The sequence below is a fragment of the Glycine max genome, chromosome 15 (assembly GCF_000004515.6).
Source record: "Glycine max cultivar Williams 82 chromosome 15, Glycine_max_v4.0, whole genome shotgun sequence".
In the NCBI taxonomy this organism is placed as follows: Eukaryota; Viridiplantae; Streptophyta; class Magnoliopsida; order Fabales; family Fabaceae; genus Glycine; species Glycine max.
Window position 1 is genome coordinate 13,658,416 of NC_038251.2, and position 19,976 is coordinate 13,678,391.

Here is a 19,976-nt window from a genome sequence, read left to right on the forward strand (position 1 = left end):
AGAAAAATATTAGTGATATATCAAGTGAGAAATCCTTTTATGATGAGAAGAATTATAAAATCTTCATATAATTATGAATGATCAAGATTAAAATTTAGTTAAAGGTCATATGCATGACTAAATTATGTATATTTTTTTTATCTTTATCATTTAAGATCTAATTATATTTGCAAGAAAGTGGGGTTTGATCATTAGATAAAATCATGAAAAATTAAGATTAAATCAAAAAGTCATGCTAATTTTTTAAGTGATTATGAGATTATTAAACAATTTTTAAACTTAACCAATTCATGTATTGTTGTTTGATTTAGGTTAATCCTTCTCATATTCTAAATCATGCACTCCTCTCAATTGATATATGTAGATGCTTAATTATCTAGTAACCTTGTAAATTTTCATGAATGGAGGAAAAACTAAGGCAAATTCACTCACCATACAATCCATTCTTTATGCAAAGGAAGAACAATGTAGTCCACTCGTCTTCTTCTAAAATTTCGGAAGTCAGATCATAGAGATGCCTAGCCATGTCACCTTTTCCTTGTAAGGCAGCCATGTAAAGAGGAGTGGCTCCTTCTCCGCCCCGGATTTTCGGTAGGCAAGCATTTTTCTTGATCATCATAGCAGCAATTTGCAAGCTTCCAAATGCAGCAGCATAGCAAAACGCGGTGTTTCCATTGAAATTTTGCAGTTCTAAGTCATCTGGGCTCAGTAATTTCACCAGCTGATTCACAAAGTGTACTTGGTCTGTTCCTGCCACAACATGAAGTAGTGTACCCCATTCCTTTGTTATAGCAGCGTTTAATAGACTAGTGTCTGCATCTATCATGCGCCTGGCTGCATTCCAGTCACCTCTCAGTGCTAGCTTATAAAGGGGTATACATTTCTCTAAGTATTCCCCTGCAGAAATTAAAATGCAAAATTTACTTCAGCTGAAGACAACATAAGTTTATTTATGTATAAAATAGTTCTAAGTTGATTTGGTATTAATTTGGGTTTTAATTTTTATTTTTTATCACCAAGTCATTAGTATAAAGTATTTGTTGGAGATATATATATTAAAGAAGATGAGAGCTAAATATTGTAAATAATAAAAATGCACATGATTGCATCAAATATTGCTTAAATAGATTGAGTTAAAATCTGAAAACAGAAAATAACAACTAGCTAAACTTCAGCATCTAAGCTTAAGCCACTAAATGACTAGTACATAACAGTCAAACAACCTAACAACAAACTCCTTAAAACTTGGTAAATAAATTAAAGAATAAAAAATCAAAGCCACTGATGCACACATTCAAACACTCCTCCTTGCATCATGGATCGGTAGGTGCAAATCTCAAGTCTTTCTCTTAGATCTTCAAATCTGCTTTTTGCAAAAGGCTTTGTGAATATATCTGCCAGTTGATCTTCAATTTTGCGATACTTCAATCTAACTGTACCATCTTTCTGAACATCTCTGACAAATAGTAGTTTGATGCTAAAATGCTTGGTCTTGCCATGAAAAACTGGATTGTTTGAGATAGCTAGCTATAGTCGATTGATTATCAACCATGACTTTGGTACTCGTTTTTTGCTCTAAGTGCAGATCATTTAAAATTTTTCTCAGCCATAAAGCATGATTAACAGATGTTGTTGTAATGATGAACTATGCTTCAGTTATTGATTGAGCCACAATTTCTTGCTTCTTTGAACTCCATGTAAATATTCCCGATCCGAAGTTGAAACAAAATCTAGAAGTGCTCTTCATGTCATTTAAAGACCCAGCCTAATCACTGTCAGAATAACCTTGTAACTCAAAGCTTGGTGTCAAGAAAAACTTAACACCGAAGCTTACAGTTCCCTTGACATATCGGAGAACTCTTTTTGCAGCTCTAAGATGAGACTCATTAGCACAATTCATATATCTTGAAAAAACACTTACAACATACATAATATCTGGTCTTGTAGCAGCCAACCAAACTTCTATATTCGAACTCATCCACTTTAGTTGCTCCATCATCCTTGCACAACTTCTCTTTTTGACACATAGGAGTCCTCATACTCTTACAGTTACCCATGCGAAACTTCTTTAGAATCTCCTCTGCATGCTTTTGTTGAGAAATGAATATTTCATTTTGTCTCTGTTCGATTTCTATTCCGAGGAAATAAGACATTTCTCCAAGATCAGTTATCTCAAAGACTCGCATCATGTCTTCTTTGAATTGTTGAATAAGCTCAATGTTGCTGCCAATGACTAAGAGATCATTCATATATAAGGATACCACAAAAAGAATTATCACTGTCACCTTTAACATATAAAGTAGACTTACTAAGGACACCCACTTTACTCCAATCATCTTCTGATGTTGAGGTCTTTCAACTAATTCTCAGGTCTGATTTTTTTTATCATAGCAAGCTCTTTCTGCATAGCATCCCTCCATTTAGGATCTTTTTCTGCTTCCTAATATCCTGTTGGTTCAAGCACAGCAACATTGCACCTCTGATATATGTCAGTAATTAATCTAGTGTCACGAACAAGAGGATAATCAACTAACTCTTCTTGATTCAAATCATCAGTTTGCTGATTTTTTTCATTGTTCCAGCTCCACTTCTCATTCTCCATGAAGCTTACATCCCTACTTATTATAATTTTCTTGTGTTAGGTTGAAAATTTCTATAAGCTTTAGATGTTAGGCTATACCTGATAAATATGTCGGGCTTCGCTCTTTTGTCCAACTTGTCTCGCTTAACCTGTGGTACATTCGTAAAACACAAACAATCGAAAACTTTCAGATTTTTTAATTGTGGCTTAAAGTCATACCATGACTCAAAAGGAGTCTTCCCATCAACTGCTTTTGTGGGAAGTCTGTTCAACAAAAATACAACAGTATTTGATGCCTCCGCCCAATATTCTCTAGGAAGTTCCTTCTCATGAAGCAGACATCTAGCCATCTCCATTATGGTTCTATTTTTCCACTCATTGACCCCATTTTGCTGTGGAGTGTATAGTGCTATAAGTTGATACTCAATTCCAACCTCCTCACAGAATTTATCAAATTCATTTGAGGTGTATTCCTTGCCGTTATTTGACCTCAAAACTTGAATCCTAAAACCACTTTGGTTCTCAATCCAGTTCTTGAATTTAAAGAACACACCTGCAACCTCTGATTTGAACCTAAGAAAATAGACCCAACACATCCTTGTATAATCGTCAATAAAAATAATATAATATTTACTCCCATTTAGTGAAGGATTTTTATGAGGTCCGGCAACATCTGTATGAATGAGTCGCAGCTTCATGTTAGCTCTCCAAGCTCCCTTTTGGAAAGGAAGCTTTGCTTGTTTACCAAAATAACTTGTCTTGCAGCTTGGTAGATTGAACTCAATATGGTGCGTAAGCCATAAACTAACTCCTTCTTTTGCATATTCAAAATTGCTGCATGATGAAAATGACCTGGCCTCTTATGCCAAGTCTTTGTGTTGGTCATAGCAACCATATAAGCTGCTTGCTCCTCCGCCATTGGGTCAAGTGAGAAACTCTTGCCTCTCATTTTAATTCTTATGACCTCATTGTCATACGGATCCTTGATTGTGCACTGCTTGTTCTCAAAGAAGATTTTGAATCCCTTCTCAAGTAGCTGCCTAACACTCAGTAAATTCTTATCAATGTCAGGTGCATACAAAACATTAGAAATTTGTTTTGTACCTGTGCTACTCTCTATAATAACAATTCCCTTCCCTTTGATAGTAATGTAATCACCATTGCCCATTCTAACTTTGGATACTTGTGACTTGTCCAAATCTCTAATGAGTTCTTCATTACTAGTCATGTGATTAGTACAACCACTGTCTACAAGTCAACAATCACTAGAGCTTGAATTGTTGCTTGTAAAACATAATGGTATGAACAGTTGTTGCTCTTCCTCTTGTTCGCTTACTACTTGTGCATTGTTCTTCTATTGAGAATTGTTTTTGCATATTCTTTCATGGTGGCCAAGTTTATTGCGCTTCCCACATTTTACATCAGGTCTTCTCCAACATTTGAAAGGAGGATGACCCTTCTAGTTACAATGCTTGCAAAGAGGAAAGTCCCTCTTCTTTTCGCTAGCTATAACACTTGGGTTGAAATTCTTCTTAAAACTCCACCTTTTGTCTTTCTTTCCTTGATTGCTTTGCAAGTTAGCCTACAATATTTTCTAAACGATTCTAGAATCAGAAAATTCAAAACCAAGCAGCCTTATTTGGTTAGCAATGCTAAGAAGTTTATTCGTGTACTCATTGATCGTCTCTGACTCCTTCATTCACTGCATCTTGAACGCACGAATTAGATTGAGCACTTGCATACCTTTAAGTTTGTCATCTCCTTCATATTCAGTTTTAAAGAAATTCCAAATTCAAATGCTGAGTTTTGGTGCATGATTCTGGTAAAAATCTCTTCTAGAACAACGACAAATAATGTAGGTTTTGCCTTGGACTTCCTTGATTTCTTTAAAGTATGACTCTTGAGCTAGAGCCATGGTTGGATTATCTATTAAGGGAAGAACTCCATAATCTTCCTCAACAGCTTCCCAGAGATCATTCGCTTTAAGGTGGGCTTTCATCCTAGCTGCCCATAATTTATAATTTTTTTTATTGTGGCACTAATGTTGTAAAGGGTGTTTCAGAATCCATGTTATGGATTGAATCAAGGAAGGTAAGATTTGTTGTTGAATTATTCACAGATCCCCTTGAGAAAAATAGCTCTTGATACCAGTTTGTTGGAGATATATTAAAGAAGAAGAGAGTTGAATATTGTAAATAACAAAAATGCACACCTTTATTGATTGCATCAGATATTACTTAAATAGATTGAGTTAAAAACTGAAAAATAAAAAATAACAACTAACTAAACTTCAGCAACTAAGCTTAAGCCACTAAATGACTGATACATAACAGTCAAATAACCTAACAACAAATTCCTTAAAACTTAATAAATAAATTAAAAAAATAAAAAATCAAAGCGACTGATGCACACATTCAAACAGTATTTATGGTTTTGTTCATAACAAATATCCACCAACTTTTATTGAGATTTCTCCTCTCAATCAATGACCTCTTTTTACTCTCAAATATCATTTAGACTAACACATGTTAGTTATTAATTTTGGATTTAATCACCCTATTTTGATAATACTATACTAATTAAAGAGGTAAAACTCTCCCTGATAAATTTTATGCAAATTGCATTCCTAACACGAATTCGAGACCACATAAGTTAGATTAGTCTCTTACAACCACACGTCCACACCTATATTGGGGCCACATCTTGTACCATGATTGCTAGCGTTGGCTTTGCAAAATAAACAGATGATTGATAAAATAAGTGGATTCTTTAATGTTGCGAAGTTGGTTTTGGCAGTATTTGTGTCTATTGGACCGAAGACTTTTCTTTTCAAAGTGATGTTACTATCACTAAATAATAGTGTCTAATGTATTACAATATGATAATAAATGCTTAATAATCTTTTCAATGGTGAATTCATGAATTGATTTATGTAATTGCATTGATTAAAAATTGGAAATCAAAATTTGTGACATCACAAGATTCAAATAGCTGTCTCTAGCTTAAAAGTTAAATCAGACTTAATTTTTGTTGTAATTATTTTCATAAAATTATAGTAAAATGAAACTATATAGTATTATACATGCATAAAAATATAGGAGAGAGAAAGAGTACTTTTATCTTCCAATATGTGACGGGAAGGGTGTCGAGGTTGAGGAGAAGCCATCTGAACCACATGTGCTTGTGGTGATGATGTTGTTAATTCAACAGAAGGGCTTGAAAAATAAGCAGAAGCCATAGGAACAACCACCTGCGTTTGTGATGGTGACGATGTTGCTGCTGGGTTTGCATTTACCGTATCCATGTTTCTGTAAAACAAACATAGAATCTTTACTCTGATAAGCAAGTATTTTAGGGTGTGTTTTAAAGATATTTGGAAGAAAGGAAGAAAACTTTAGATATGTACAATTTTTCTTATTTAATTTTTTAAAATGAAAATAAAAGAAAACGAAGTGATATATAAACTAACATGAATTTGGTGTCTTAATCCTTTATTTAATTTATATACATATTACATAATTATTTTAATTTAAAAAATAAAAAGTTACCTTTTTTTACAAATGACGCAGTACTAACCTTTTACAATATTCAATTATTCACTGTAGCTCCGGTGTTCAATTGTGGCCCACACCTAATTTTCGCTTGTTTAAGATCAACGCTATAGTCAAACTCCAAAACCAATAGGCTAATTGAGAGTATTTCTTTTACTTATTAGTAATATATTGAGTCTTGATAATATTATATAAATTTTATATATACACATGCAAATTAAATAGCAACAACGTTCCAAAGCAGTATGATTCTTACGTTGGAACTGAAATCACGAAAGAGATTAGATAGAGCCGTTGGTGTGGTGTGGTGATAAATCCTCTTTTCACTTTCAGGGAACAGATTAACGTGATCATTACAACGACTATAAATCGTCCATTACGTGGATCAACAAGTAATGTAACTTTATTCTAATTTAATTAATAATTTGAATTTCAAGTCTTATTTATAGTTACCTAAAACAGTTTAAAAAAAAATCCCATTCATAATAATATTACTCATATCAAACAAAAATTAATTTGTACTGAAGAATAATAAAGGAGGCTGTGTTCATGCCTGTGTCTTATTCTATCATCATATTAACTTGCAACGTGTCAGTTAGGTACGTGCAGCCAGATAACTCTCACTCTCTTTCGTGACACACGAGAGAATAATGTAGTATTAAACTACAAGTGATTATCTTTTTGCTTTAAAGTTTTTGGACATTGACTTACAAACTACCAAGTCTTCGCAATTCAAACCTCAAACAACCTATCCGTATTCAGTTATTCCATACATACATACATACATACCTGAACGTATTTCAAGTCTGTGCAAAGGATCTTTCAGTATGCTAGCTAACTTTCCAGTTAACCAAAATTGGGCTTACTCAAAGTCAGTGTATATTATACTACCTACGTTCCTGTATATATAAGAAACAGAAGAGAGTATTTTTTATTTTTTTTTCTGAGTTTGGGAGATAACGGAAGAAATCCGCGATCAAAGTTGGAAAATAGCAGAATCAGGGAGCAGAAAACGCATCGGAAGAAAGATAAAGGAACTCTATATGCAACTGATACTTTGTAAAGGTTATTACGAATTAGAGAAGCATAAGATGTATGATAAAATATGATAGACTGAATGAGAAAAGGAAGTTACTTGAAAACTGGTGTGATAGAAGGGCTTGTTTCGTTTGCATATCCAAGAGGGGAGGTGGAGCCAACAGAATTGAGTGTAGCAGAAGAAGTTAGTCTCCTAATTAACAAATTAAGGTTCGAATTCTCGCTAAGAGAAGTACATGAATTTAACAACCCACTGTGCCTCAAATAGATTCTTTTTAAAGAAAGATTATCTTGGAAAACAAAAAGGAAGAGAGGGGGTGGTGGGAGGTAGAAGAAGCATGATAAAGAACCCCCACCCAAAAAATTGTAAGGAATGATTTTGAAACTCCTCTATGAAGATATATCTTTTGTTGAAGAGTTATTTCCACCAAAAAGGAGGATAAAAAGGAACGGAAGATTGAGAGTTAGAGTGATATACTATCAACTATCAAACTAATTATATAATGAAGAATTAAAAATTTGTAAAAGAAGAGCTAATTAAGCAAGAATGTGATTAATGAGAAAAGAGAGAAAGTTTTGAGACTTTACCTCAAAAAGTTTTGGAACACACAGATTTAAGAGCTGCAGCTGAATATAATGAAGAAGAATTTGTAAAAGAAGAGCTAATTAAGCAAGAATGTGATTAATGAGAAAAGAGAGAAAGTTTTGAGACTTCACCTCAAAAAGTTTTGGAGCACACAGATTTAAGAGCTGCAGCTGAATATAATGAAGAAGAATTTGTAAAAGAAGAGCTAATTAAGCAAGAATGTGATTAATGAGAAAAGAGAGAAAGTTTTGAGACTTTACCTCAAAAAGTTTTGGAACACACAGATTTAAGAGCTGCAGCTGAAGAAAGTGACACCACTTTGTTTATCTTCATGATCATAATCTTCAGTTTTTCCACAGACAGTGGAAACCCAATTAAAAAGCCTTTAATAATTGGAATACGTCTGTAAACGAAGCTTTAGCAGATTAAGGGTGTAAGTGAGGGTGCGAACTTAATTCTACTATGAATCAAAAGCAGATTCCTACTTTTAGTCAATTGAGAAACATTAATTTATAAATCAGCAACATGATAATGCTCTAAATAAAATAAGACAAAAGGCTAACTAGTATTCTTACCACGTTGAAGAATTAAATTTTTTTTATTAGAATATATAAAATTATATTATTAATGATATTTTTTATATTCTTTTATAATTTTTATAATAAATATTTTTTTAAATTCTTTAATAAATATCTTTAAAATACAGATATCTATAAAACAATATTCAGGCATTATTATTTATCATGATTATTTACTTGGTGATAGCCATTAGCCACACCTTCGTAGCTTTGGCGCTTTCTTTGTGGGCCAATAGGTCATGATGCTTTTACAACAACGACAGTATTAGAATATACATAGTAAGCGACAAAACGAAAAGAAAGTGGACTCTTCAAACTATTGACCCAAAACAGCATTTCACCGTTTTCATTGTGCGGCTTAATATTAGATTAATTGAAACTCTTCCACAAACTATGCATTTCTTAAGCCACTCATTTTCTTTATTTAATGTTTAAATGTTTAGGAACACTTCTTCTCTGCTATATATATATAAAAAAAGAACATTTCTTATCTTGTTCTAAATGCCTCACTATTTTTCTAGCAATCAAGGCCTTAATTAATGATATGGAGAAGAAAACTTTAAACATATGTTAGGTAAGTTATCTTAGTTAGTTTTTAATTGTTTTATTAATTTATAAGTTTTTTTTTTAATTTTTGATAAATAATTTTTTTTAAGTAGCTTATAGTATTTTTTTAGTAGTTTTTAGTGTTTTTTAAAATGTTACTTTAAGTAATATTTTTTTTTAAAATTATTTATTTATTTTTTTCTTTAAAATATTTATTCAATTTTCTTATTGTCTTTTTAAAATATATTATTTATGTTATTTTATATTTTTTAGTTCAAACATTTATAATTTAATAAATTAGCTTAAAAATTTCCAACTAGCTCTCAACTACTGGTTAATTTTTAAATTTTTAATTAACTTTTTAGCTACTTTTGATGAATATAGCCATTGATGATGATAAAATGAAAGTAATTTGAGATGATTGAAAAAAGAAATTTTATATTTAGTTAGTAGTGTGTGAAATGAACCTTGATCCTCTACTACCTCTACACCACCATTTTTCTCTGGAGCCAAAGTTTGAATCATTCACTATATTCTCTCTCTTCTTTAAATTACCGTGAATTAACTAATCAAAAATTAAGATTTGGTTGCACATGAGCTGTTGCACATTGGCCGCTGTAGAGAAAACTAGTTGCAGAGGAACTGATTTGTGTGTGAAATGCATATACAGATAAGGTCTTGTTAATCAGTACTTTTCGTTAAGGAATTAAAAAAATTATTTATTGTATAAATCATAGAAAATTGTAAAAAAAATCATAGATAATATAATTTTCTGCCTTTCAATAAAAATATTTTTATTTTAAATTTCTTAACAAATATCTTTAAAACACTAATTAACATTTGTCATACAAATAAGATAAGAGAGAGAGTATTGATTATGTATAATTAAGATAATGGAGAGAACAAAACCTTGACCTTTTAAGTTGTCCATTTTAATTATAACAAAAATAAATAAATCATACTATATTATGTGTACATGGATAGTTATAAAATTGCATCTGGCTGGTTATAACAGGTTTCTTTAGTGAGTTTGAGGTCATGCTCTGTATTGTTGGTTGAATTTCAGTATGTTTTGTTGCTGAAAATGTTCTTAGTTGAAGTTTCTTTGTGTTGGTTGTTTTTTAAATTGTTATTAGTTGAATTTTGATATTATTCTTAGTTGTGGAATTTAGGTGCTGGAATTTCGCAATATGTTCTTAGTTGAATTTTGATGATGACATATTAATGATGGAGTTTTTTTGCTTGATCTTTGATGTTAGAATTTTGTTTTGTCTTGTTATTGGCTGAATATTGTTCTACAATATATTTTCTTAATTAAATTTATTTGTATCATGTGATCAATAGTGAAGTAGAGAGTGTTTGAGTGTATAACCAACGTGTTCCCTTTTACAATTTAAGCCTCCCTTTTGGGGAGGTTTCTAATTAAGCAAAAAACCATTTTTTTTTTCTGCAGCAAAAACCCATATTCAAACTTTATAGAGATTGATCTTGATGAGTGTTGCTGGGAGTTGATTCTCTTTCCAATTGGAAGGAAAAAGTGTTGGTGAATAACCAACACTTTGTACTTCTCAGTTTAAGCCTCCCTTTGGGGATCAAAGTTTCTAATTGTGCAAGGGACATACATGTTGGTGCTTTGGAGCTTCTTCTTCTTGCGCTTTAAAGCTTCTTACCACTTCGTCATTGTCATGTCCATTGTTGCATCCTGTGAGTTCTACCACTCAAACCACCAACCCAACCCAAATCATCCTCCACAACTTAAACCGTTTGTGCTCACCATTCGGAAATGCCGCTTTTGAAAGTAAAAGTTGCACCGATTAACAGTGTAGTCGTTGGAAGTATGGTATGTTCTTTTGGCCGTAAATTTGAACAACAATTTAAACACTGCAATAAGTTCTTGTTCTATTTTCTTTTACTCAACATTGATACCAAGGCAAAAGACAGGAGCTTCCATAACAAAATAACCTAACAAAAACCTTCATATCCTCTAACGTTATGCTTCCCCCAATGAAAAATTAATGGTTCAAAATTAAAATTAATTAAAATAATCATTTAACATACAACATTTACCTATCTTATGTCTAACCTTATCCTTAGAAATATTATATACCAACAATGCATAATAAGACTCTGTTTGATATATAATTTCACAAAAAAAAATTGTATCTCAAAGCGGGATTTCACTTTTCATTTGTTCAATTTTTTTTTTCTCTCTAAGAACTGAAATCATATATGAAAATATGATTTTAGTTTTTTTTCTTTTTTCTAATAAAATTGTATGATGGGGGTAAGATTTCTATATTTTTTTCTTTTTAAAAAGTTGAAATCGTATTGTAGTCCACAATTTCAGTTATATGTTTTTTTAATGAATTTTATTTTTATGTTAAAATTTATGATGCTTTAAATTTTTTAAAAAAGAAAAATAATATATTAAAAGTAAAGTGGTGTATGGATGAAATTTATGTTAGAACATTATATAATAATTAATTATGCTTGAAAGATTAAATATTACAAAATATTTGACATAGTTCATTACCTATATGGACAATTACCATGATGATGACTTTCATTTCGATACACCAAACATTTCTTCGGCCTATTTGAAATTAATTCATCCATTTCGTTATGAATACGACTAGTAGCTGGCTGGCCTGATTGAAATTGTTGCATGTTAGGATCATGAACAAAATTTGAACCCATATATTGAGACCAATAATCCTTATTTTCAAGGTCGAGTAAAATTGAAGTTCATAAGCCTTGTAAATGTTTTGCAACTTGTACATGGGATCAACAAACAAGTCAATATGTAGGTGCAAGAGGAGTCAACTACAATAATATGAGAGCAAGGTAGTCGCAATGCCTGGAAGTCCACACAGTCATATCACCATTCATTTAGTTTAATAGTATGTGTCATCGTTTGTCGGCCTAATTGGGGATTTGCTAGCTCTTGTACCTCAAACTCAGATGTTTCGTGAGTATACCTTTACGTACACATTATGCATCTCGGCACGACAACAATTTTCTTGCAACATGACAGCCAGCTCTTCGGGGTAGTCGTGTCCTGCCTATAATATGGAGGATACATGCACCCCTCTTTCAACAAATCACAATTTTATTCTCTTAAATGTTGTTTTCACCAAGACAATTATAGGCAAGACAAATCACAATTTTATTCTCTTAAATGTTGTTTTCACCAAGACAATTATAGGCAAGACACATGCTCCTTTTAAAACAAAATTCATGCATTCAACAAGGTTGGTTGTCATACCCATATCTTTTGCCATCATGATAGGCTTGGGTCCATTTTTCCTTTGAAACTTGTTCCAACCAGCAGCTTGTCAAAACTCTAATTTCATAGCAAACAATTTTGCATGGAACTTTGGTTGCTTCATTTCATATCTTATGACAAAAACATCAAATCAATTCAATAGATAAATGTTTCATTCAAATAAATAAATACATAAGTTAAAAAATTTAAAACTAGGTCTTATCCAAATAACAGTGACCTTAAAAGTTCAGCTGCGTCATTCTCATTGGCAAAGCAGAGGTCTATGTTCCCAAATTCCTGTAGCTTGAGAAGCGGTAGTTTAAAGTTCCTCACCATCTTGCCAAAATGAAGAGATCACGAGTGAGAAATACAAATACAATACCTATATAAATTATGCAAATGACTTCTTAAAAATAAAACTTCCATAATCCTATATAATATATTGGTAGGAATCTTGAGCACTTTCATACAATCATTATTTAAATTATGTAGAAAAAATATTATCTCTTATATGTATCAAATGACAACAAGAAATCAAACATATTAAGAAATTGCATCAAGCGTGACTTGTGCTTTTGTACCTCTCATGTTTTGTTATTCTGGAATTGCATCAAGCAGACCGGATCATAAGATAATTTACATTAGTACAAAAAGATATTTCTACATCAGTTCTATAATGTATTTAAAGACAGTTTTCAAATAATCATCTATGTCACATTTAAAGACAGTTTTCAAATAATTATTTTTGAATGTATTTTTCTATTAAAAAAATTAAAATAAATTTAGAATTTTAAGATGATTTTCCAAAAAATTGTATAATTTAAGGTGTTTATTTTATGCCGTATGAAAGAATAAATAAATAAATTAAAATTACAAAAGTGTAATTTTGATTCAATAGGACTAGGACATGGTCTTGCTTGTGTCCAACTACAATTGAGAATTAATTTTAAGTCGCATGGTCCTTTCTAAAAACTAATTGTGGGCTACTATTTTTTTTCTCTTTTATTTTGCTTCTTTCTTATTTTTTATTTTATTATTTTTAATTTGCAGATGTTTAATTTTTTTCTGTAAAAAAAGATGTTTAATTTTTAATTTTTTTTATAACCAAATCATTTCAGAAAAAGTCCGATTAAGCTAATTATGAAGGGTAAAATTCATTTGATTTTTTCTTTTTTTATAATTTGTTTTCATATTTATAAATTATTTTTACAAGCTAAATTATAAATATATTTTTTTGTTTTCTTTGCAATTTTCAGCCTTTTCATGGTAATTAAGTTTTATGCTAGATACAAGAAATTTTTTATGACAGCAATTTTTCAGCCTTTCTTGTCTCTAGCCCGGGCTAGACAGAAGAAAGACCAACTCATGATAAAAAAAAAAAAAAAACCAACAACAAATGCAACATCAGCATAAGATGCAAGACCGACACAATAATCAAATCACCATTGTAACTTAAATAGAAGTATGGGATTCCCAACGCGAATAATATTTGACACAGTGGAGTAATTAACTTTTCCACCAACAAAGACTTTCTAACAACTCTATGTACTAACATAGGGAGGCGGCTGACATAAAGAAGAATACACTTCTTCTCTTTGATCTATCTGTTTATCCCTCTCATTCTATCTATTAATAGATAGAAAAATTGCACTGAATATTGTACTGCTAGAAAAATTGCACTGACATAAAAAAGAATACACTTCTTTTCTAGTAAGTCTTTTTTTCTCTCTAAGCTATTTTTCTAGGCGGCTGAATATTGTACTGCGAACTCCATAAAAATTTCTTTTTATTTATTTATATTAGTAAGTCTTTTGTAAAATGGTCATTGTCAAGGATATATGTATATATATTAGAATTGATCATCCATAGCTTATATAAAGATATTAAAAAAATAACCATGACCTAATTCTCCCAACAATCAGATAATTTTATTTTATTTTATATATCCACATTTCGATATAAATATCATTAGGAACTTACCGCGTATGAGAACGTGAAAAGACAATCAAAAGTGACAAATTGTGTCCTTGATAGCTTAGCAAAACTTATTAAATTTCTTAGCGAGATAATTCAATCCCGTGTAGCTGGTTATCATCACATTCTTGGGATTCGTCCTTCGTTATATTATTTGTGCTTTAGTTAGGGTGACGAAAACGAGCCCACATAAGCAGAGATGTACCACTATAATTTTATAACTTATGAAGTGGTGCATCTCTGTGGTCTATCATTTTAGAACCGTTAGATATAATTAAAAAATAAACAGACGGCTAAGATTTGACATATATATATATATATATATATATATATTATAATTGCACTTTAATTATTTAAGAGAAAATATATTACAAAATTGAATGTCCATATTACTCTTAATTAGAATGTCGATATTGCCGACAGTTAAAAAGAACAAAAATTCTTCAAAATTTCCGACAACTAAAACAAAACGAAGGAAATATATGCTAATGTGAGACGTTGCCACTATTTAATAATTAAGAATCCGAAGTTAATTGTTATCCTTTTGTATTTATAAAGACATAGATATACATTTTTTTTTCAAAATATTTCCTTTAAATAAAAATAAATAAATTCCTTATATTAGAGGAACTGGATTGTTGGTATGTCAACCCTTGGGGCCCTCTTGGCCCTTTACTTCACTTTCATTCAGACTATTTTTGGATTTGCTGATGCTTTGAAGTCGTTGGAGAGTGAAAAGTTCAGTGATATCTTAACAAAGTTCTAGGTTCTGCCATTTCGTGACACTTTCTCAGCAGTGTTCGAGACTGATCGTAAAACATGATTTTAGTTTAGGATATCGATCACTTCATGGATCTTCGTGACTTGTGTATTGTGATTTTAGCATGAAGCACCCTTTTCTTATTCTTATCTAAAGGCTGTTCCAATTCATATCTTCGAGATTTATTTATGTACTCTACAAAGACCACTGTAATTATTTGTGTATCATTTTCTGTGTGTGACTGTTCACTATGAGAATTTCATTTCTTTTAAAGGATGTCAAAATTTTATTCCCTACTTTTATAGGAGTATTTTAACGAATTCTAATCTATTAATATATACCAGTTTAGAGTAAACCGGGCATGCAGTTGCTGTTAGCACATTGTATCAAAATAATTCTAAAGCTGGGTTCTTTGGGAAAATGATCACATCTACGCATGACACGGGGTATTATTTCGAAGCTTGTGTTTTAAAAAATGCAAACTTTTGACATGTTGATAGGTCTACTAACAAGAATTGCATGGATATGCTTTGCAAGTGGGTGTTATTTATATGAATATTTATATTTTAACATTGTTTATAAAATTTAAATTAACAATATTTTATTTGTCTGCTTCCTGATCTAGTTGCACAAAAATAAAATAAAATAAATCACCATATTAAATAGTACTATAACTATTAGGAAAATGATACTTATTAGTTGTTTAGCAAGGTGTTTATAAAGAGAAAAATACAAAAATGTGACCAACAATGCAATAAAAAAAATTAGAGAAATAAAGAAGGGAACAAGATGTGTAGAAACCCTAGTCTGAAAAAACAGATGAAATTATCAAGCTTCTTTCCCTATGTTATTTTCTTTTGTATCTCATCGGTGAAGTACATTTTCAACCCAAAAGAACCACTGGATGAACTTCCATCCATTACTGATACCAAAAATATTAATTCAAGCAACTAGCAAACTATCTTATTCAGCAACACGACAAACTTCCTCGTACAAATCTCGAATTTCACTGCAGAGTTCTCTGCAATTAGAATTTTGTTTACCTTTCTGATTTTGTTGTAGCATCTTCGCTTGTACTATTTTCACTTTCACTGTTAGTTGTAGGAGTACCGCGAACTGGGATACAAAACGCATCAACAAAGAGAGATCCAAAGTTTTTATTTTCCAAGGCCTTCAACGCATCTGCAAATCCACACACAGTCTGAATGAAAGTGAAGTAAAGTGCCAACAACGCGCCAATAGTCGAAACCCCCACCACCCAGCTAGTTAAATAATGATGCACCAAAGAAGCTCTTTTTCTCGCATAGAAGGAACCAAAGTACGAATTCGCTTTATTCACCACTTTGTACAAGTAGGACTCATTTTTGTCGCGAACGATTTCTTTGGTAATGTTGTTGATCAATTCAGACACGGTGTTGTCGTTGCCGAGAGAATGATTAAGCACCCCTTTGTAGTGAAGAAGAGAGACGTCATCAGAAGAGTTAATTAGTCCATTGAAGAAGAACAAGTAGGTTGTTACATCCGGGTTGCAATCCTTGTGACAATTCTCGAACGCGACTATGTTACGAAACACGGTTCCTCTGTGATCATTGATGTACAAAGGAGGAATAGTGAGTTCCCTCATTAGAAAACCGTACTTTTTCCCAAAGCTTATGTCAAGCAATTGTTTACTCTCATCTGCTTTGATCTTCACACCAGCCTCCATAAGTTCTGTTACAGAGCGAATCATGTGATGTTGAGGTTTTCTCAGGTTTTCTCCTAGTTTCGGCCTAATGCTTGACCTAAGAAGATCGAGAAAGTGAAGCCCTCTTAGCTCCTCAACTTTCTCACATTCTGGAAAGTTGTTTGAATCTACTTGTAACAAAGGGTAAAAGAACCGAAGAGCGAGCTCTTTGAGACTCGAGGGAGGATCATCAGTACTAGTCAGCTCGAACAGCTTGCTCAATAAAAACATAGGAAGCTGGTTTTCAAGCATGATCATCTCACGCCGAATAATGGGAAGCATCCATGTGCTGCTGAGATGAGGGATGTGTCCGAATTTGAACGCGGATAGATCCCTCAAGAGCTGAACGACGAAAGAGGAATCGACTAACATCATTTGTAGAAACTCATCGCTGCTCAATTTGATGTCCTCCATGTAACATCCTCGTACCTCGGATTCTTGCTCCTCAAGGAACTTAAAAGCCTCATCTAGTTTGGCTCCATTTTCATCGTTGGTCGGATCAAAGAGGCGGCGATAAAACCTTTTCTTGAGATCTACCATGTTTTCTAAATGCGGTGCTCCGTGGTGACAAGGACCGATCGAGATGTTGTTGGGTCTGTAGGCTTTCGGTTCGACCTGGCGCATGTTTGATGGAACCCTGTATATGCAAACAGGGTGAGGGTGGTGGGGATGACTTTCTTCTTGTTTTGCACTGTTTCCACTTTGTAACTCTTTCTTCATAAGATGTCTCCAATTTGAGCTCATTCTGTTGGCAGTGCCATGAAATTTTCTTGTGGTGAACCTATGATAAGCAAATTTGATGAGTTTTGGCCACGCCATTGTGTTGTTGGATAAGAGAATGACCTTGTTTTGTTGTCCTGAACTGAAGACTTGATCCTTTTTCACTTGCAACAGGTCAACTTTTTGTATTCAAGTCCACTTTTTAAATTAAATAAATAAGATTCCTGAGAACTGAGAAACAATTTAGCTTCAATAAATTATTGAGAGGATGGAAAACTCAATTAAAAAGAAAAGAGACAAGGCCATAGCATAAAGAATAAAAGAAAAGAGAAAATCAAGTGGAAACGTGTGGAAAGAAAATAAAGAAGGTCCTTGGCCCGTGAAACAAGCAACTAGAGAAAAAAGAGAGACAGATTGGAGAGAACATACAAAAAGTGAGGGTAAGAAAGAAAAGAAAGAAGGAATTTTGAAAGATAATAAGCTTGTGAAGAGTAAGGGTGTGTTTGTTTAATGTTTTTAAAAACAGTTTTCTGTTTTCTAAAATTTTAAAAAAATAAACAAACTTGTTATGTTAGGTAAGCTTTTTTATAAAATCTGTTTCTACTGTTTTATAATTGTTTTTTTAAAAAAAAAATTGAAAATAGGTTACAATTGTATTCATTCTCAATTTCTGTTTTCTGTGCTGAAAACGAAAATTGGATAAAATGTTGTAAATAAGCTAAACGTACCAAATACTACGTTTTGTTCCACTAATAGGTTCCCAATCAATGCTTCTAGCTTTTTTGTATAACCATTTGGGAGAGCTAAAATACGTTAGGAGAAGGGTGTTCTTTTGTTACTTTTGGATTAAAAGTAATTTTAGGAGTATTGAAATGGTGATCCAAATATAGGTTGTCATTAGAGAAGTCGGTGCTCCGTTTTTAGAGGAATCACTATCATACGCTTGCACCCAGTGTTGTTAATTTATAACTACAATTTCTTATTTTTAAATAATACTACTGATGAATATTTAACATGTTTTCAATTTTTTATAAGTTTTAATTTATGTAAATATGTTTTAATCAAATGAAAACTGTAAATTATTATTATTATTATTATTATTTTTCTCCGCCTACTTTTTCAATCTATTTTTGGTTTTAAACTATTATATCACGTGTTATATATTATTGTAATAACATTATATATATATATATATATATATATATATAACATTACTATTATAATTATCATAATAATATAATTGTCTAAATTATAATAAAATTAAATATTTTAAATATTTATATATTTTTAAGGCTTAAATATATTTTTATCCTTAATAAATATTTGATTTTTGTATTTTCTTTCTAATAAATTTTTGTTTTGTGTTAAGTCCCTAATAAAACGACAATTTTATTTTTGATTTTTGACACTTTTCTTTAGTCGTGATAAATCAGTGAACTTTGTATTGGTTTTCTGATAAAATTTTTTCATTTTAATTAATCGGGACTAAAACAAAATTCGTTAATTTATGAGACAAAAAATATCAAGAACAAAAAATAAAATTGTTATTTTATTAGAAACTCAACACAAAACAAAAATTTATTAAAGATCAAATATAAAAATTAAATATTTATTAAAAATAAAAACATACTTAAGTGTATTTTTAATTATAACTATGTAAGCAATCTGTACTTTGTAAAGTGAAAGAGAAGAGAGAAAATAAAAGCAAAAAGGTCAAAATGAAGGGACAACATGTAGGGTCATTGTATTTTCTTAATTGGTTGTTTAAATGATTTAATTGAATTGTAAAAGTAATTAAATTTATATTTGAGTGTCTATATATAATTAATTAATGATTGATGTGATGATGTTTTTTTATTATTTGTATGTGTTTAGTAAGTTTTTGGTGAGTTTAGACCCCAAAAGAAATAGTTTTGTGATGGTTAGTGAAAAAAATATGAGTTTAATAAATACTTAGGTGTAGGAAGGAAAACCTTTTTTTACTCATATCCGCATAAAACTCTCTTTTTGTGCTGAAACACTCTCCTCTCACAATTGTCTTTTTTCCAAAAAAAAAAAAAAATCACCATTGGATAACCTTGAACTTTAGAATTGTGCAAAACGGGAATGACTATTGGCCAATTATACGATAATTATTTAAATTTGTAATTCTACTTGCACACTTTAAAATCTTGACATTTATTTCATTAAACAAAATAATGTCTTTGTTACTTGAGGTAAATTAATGATTGTCATATTGAATTAGTATATAATAACTTCACTGCACTTTATGGGGCCTAAGACAATCGCCAACTTCACCTTCCGACTTTGGTGGAAGGGATGGTTTTATAGAACTTTTAGTCGAGTAGAGGTACAATACAGGATTAAATTTCTTATTGACACGGATAAATAAACTGATGTGACAACATATGATTTAGCATCTAAGATTTATTTATTATAAATAGATTAATGTGCATAATAGTAACATGAAATATTATTATAATGATCACACCCATGGGCGAAAGTGCACAATGATAGCAATTGATAAATTGAACAAAAACACAGATCGAAACTTGACCTAGTTTAGCTCACGAATGTATCCATTATTAAAATCAAAAGAACATACAATAATTAACAATCAGGTCCTAAATCATATAAAATTAAATCTGACATCA

The 19,976-nt window shown here is 31.4% G+C and overlaps 2 protein-coding genes across 2 annotated transcripts; both read right to left on the minus strand.

Moving 5' to 3' along the window:
* Nucleotides 1–390: 390 nt before the first annotated feature.
* On the minus strand, nucleotides 391–7,799 carry LOC100526910 (uncharacterized). Its single transcript, NM_001248922.2, is given in 4 exon segments — nucleotides 391–897; nucleotides 5,696–5,889; nucleotides 6,158–6,212; nucleotides 7,759–7,799. Coding segments are annotated over 2 exon segments (663 nt in total). The 5' UTR covers nucleotides 5,886–5,889; nucleotides 6,158–6,212; nucleotides 7,759–7,799; the 3' UTR covers nucleotides 391–424.
* Nucleotides 7,800–15,591: 7,792 nt separating this feature from the next.
* On the minus strand, nucleotides 15,592–17,653 carry LOC102663948 (UPF0481 protein At3g47200). The gene has a single exon (XM_006597713.4). It carries the CDS (start codon nucleotides 17,419–17,421, stop codon nucleotides 15,919–15,921), a length of 1,503 nt encoding a protein of 500 aa, XP_006597776.1. The 5' UTR covers nucleotides 17,422–17,653; the 3' UTR covers nucleotides 15,592–15,918.
* Between the last annotated feature and the right edge of the window lie 2,323 nt (nucleotides 17,654–19,976).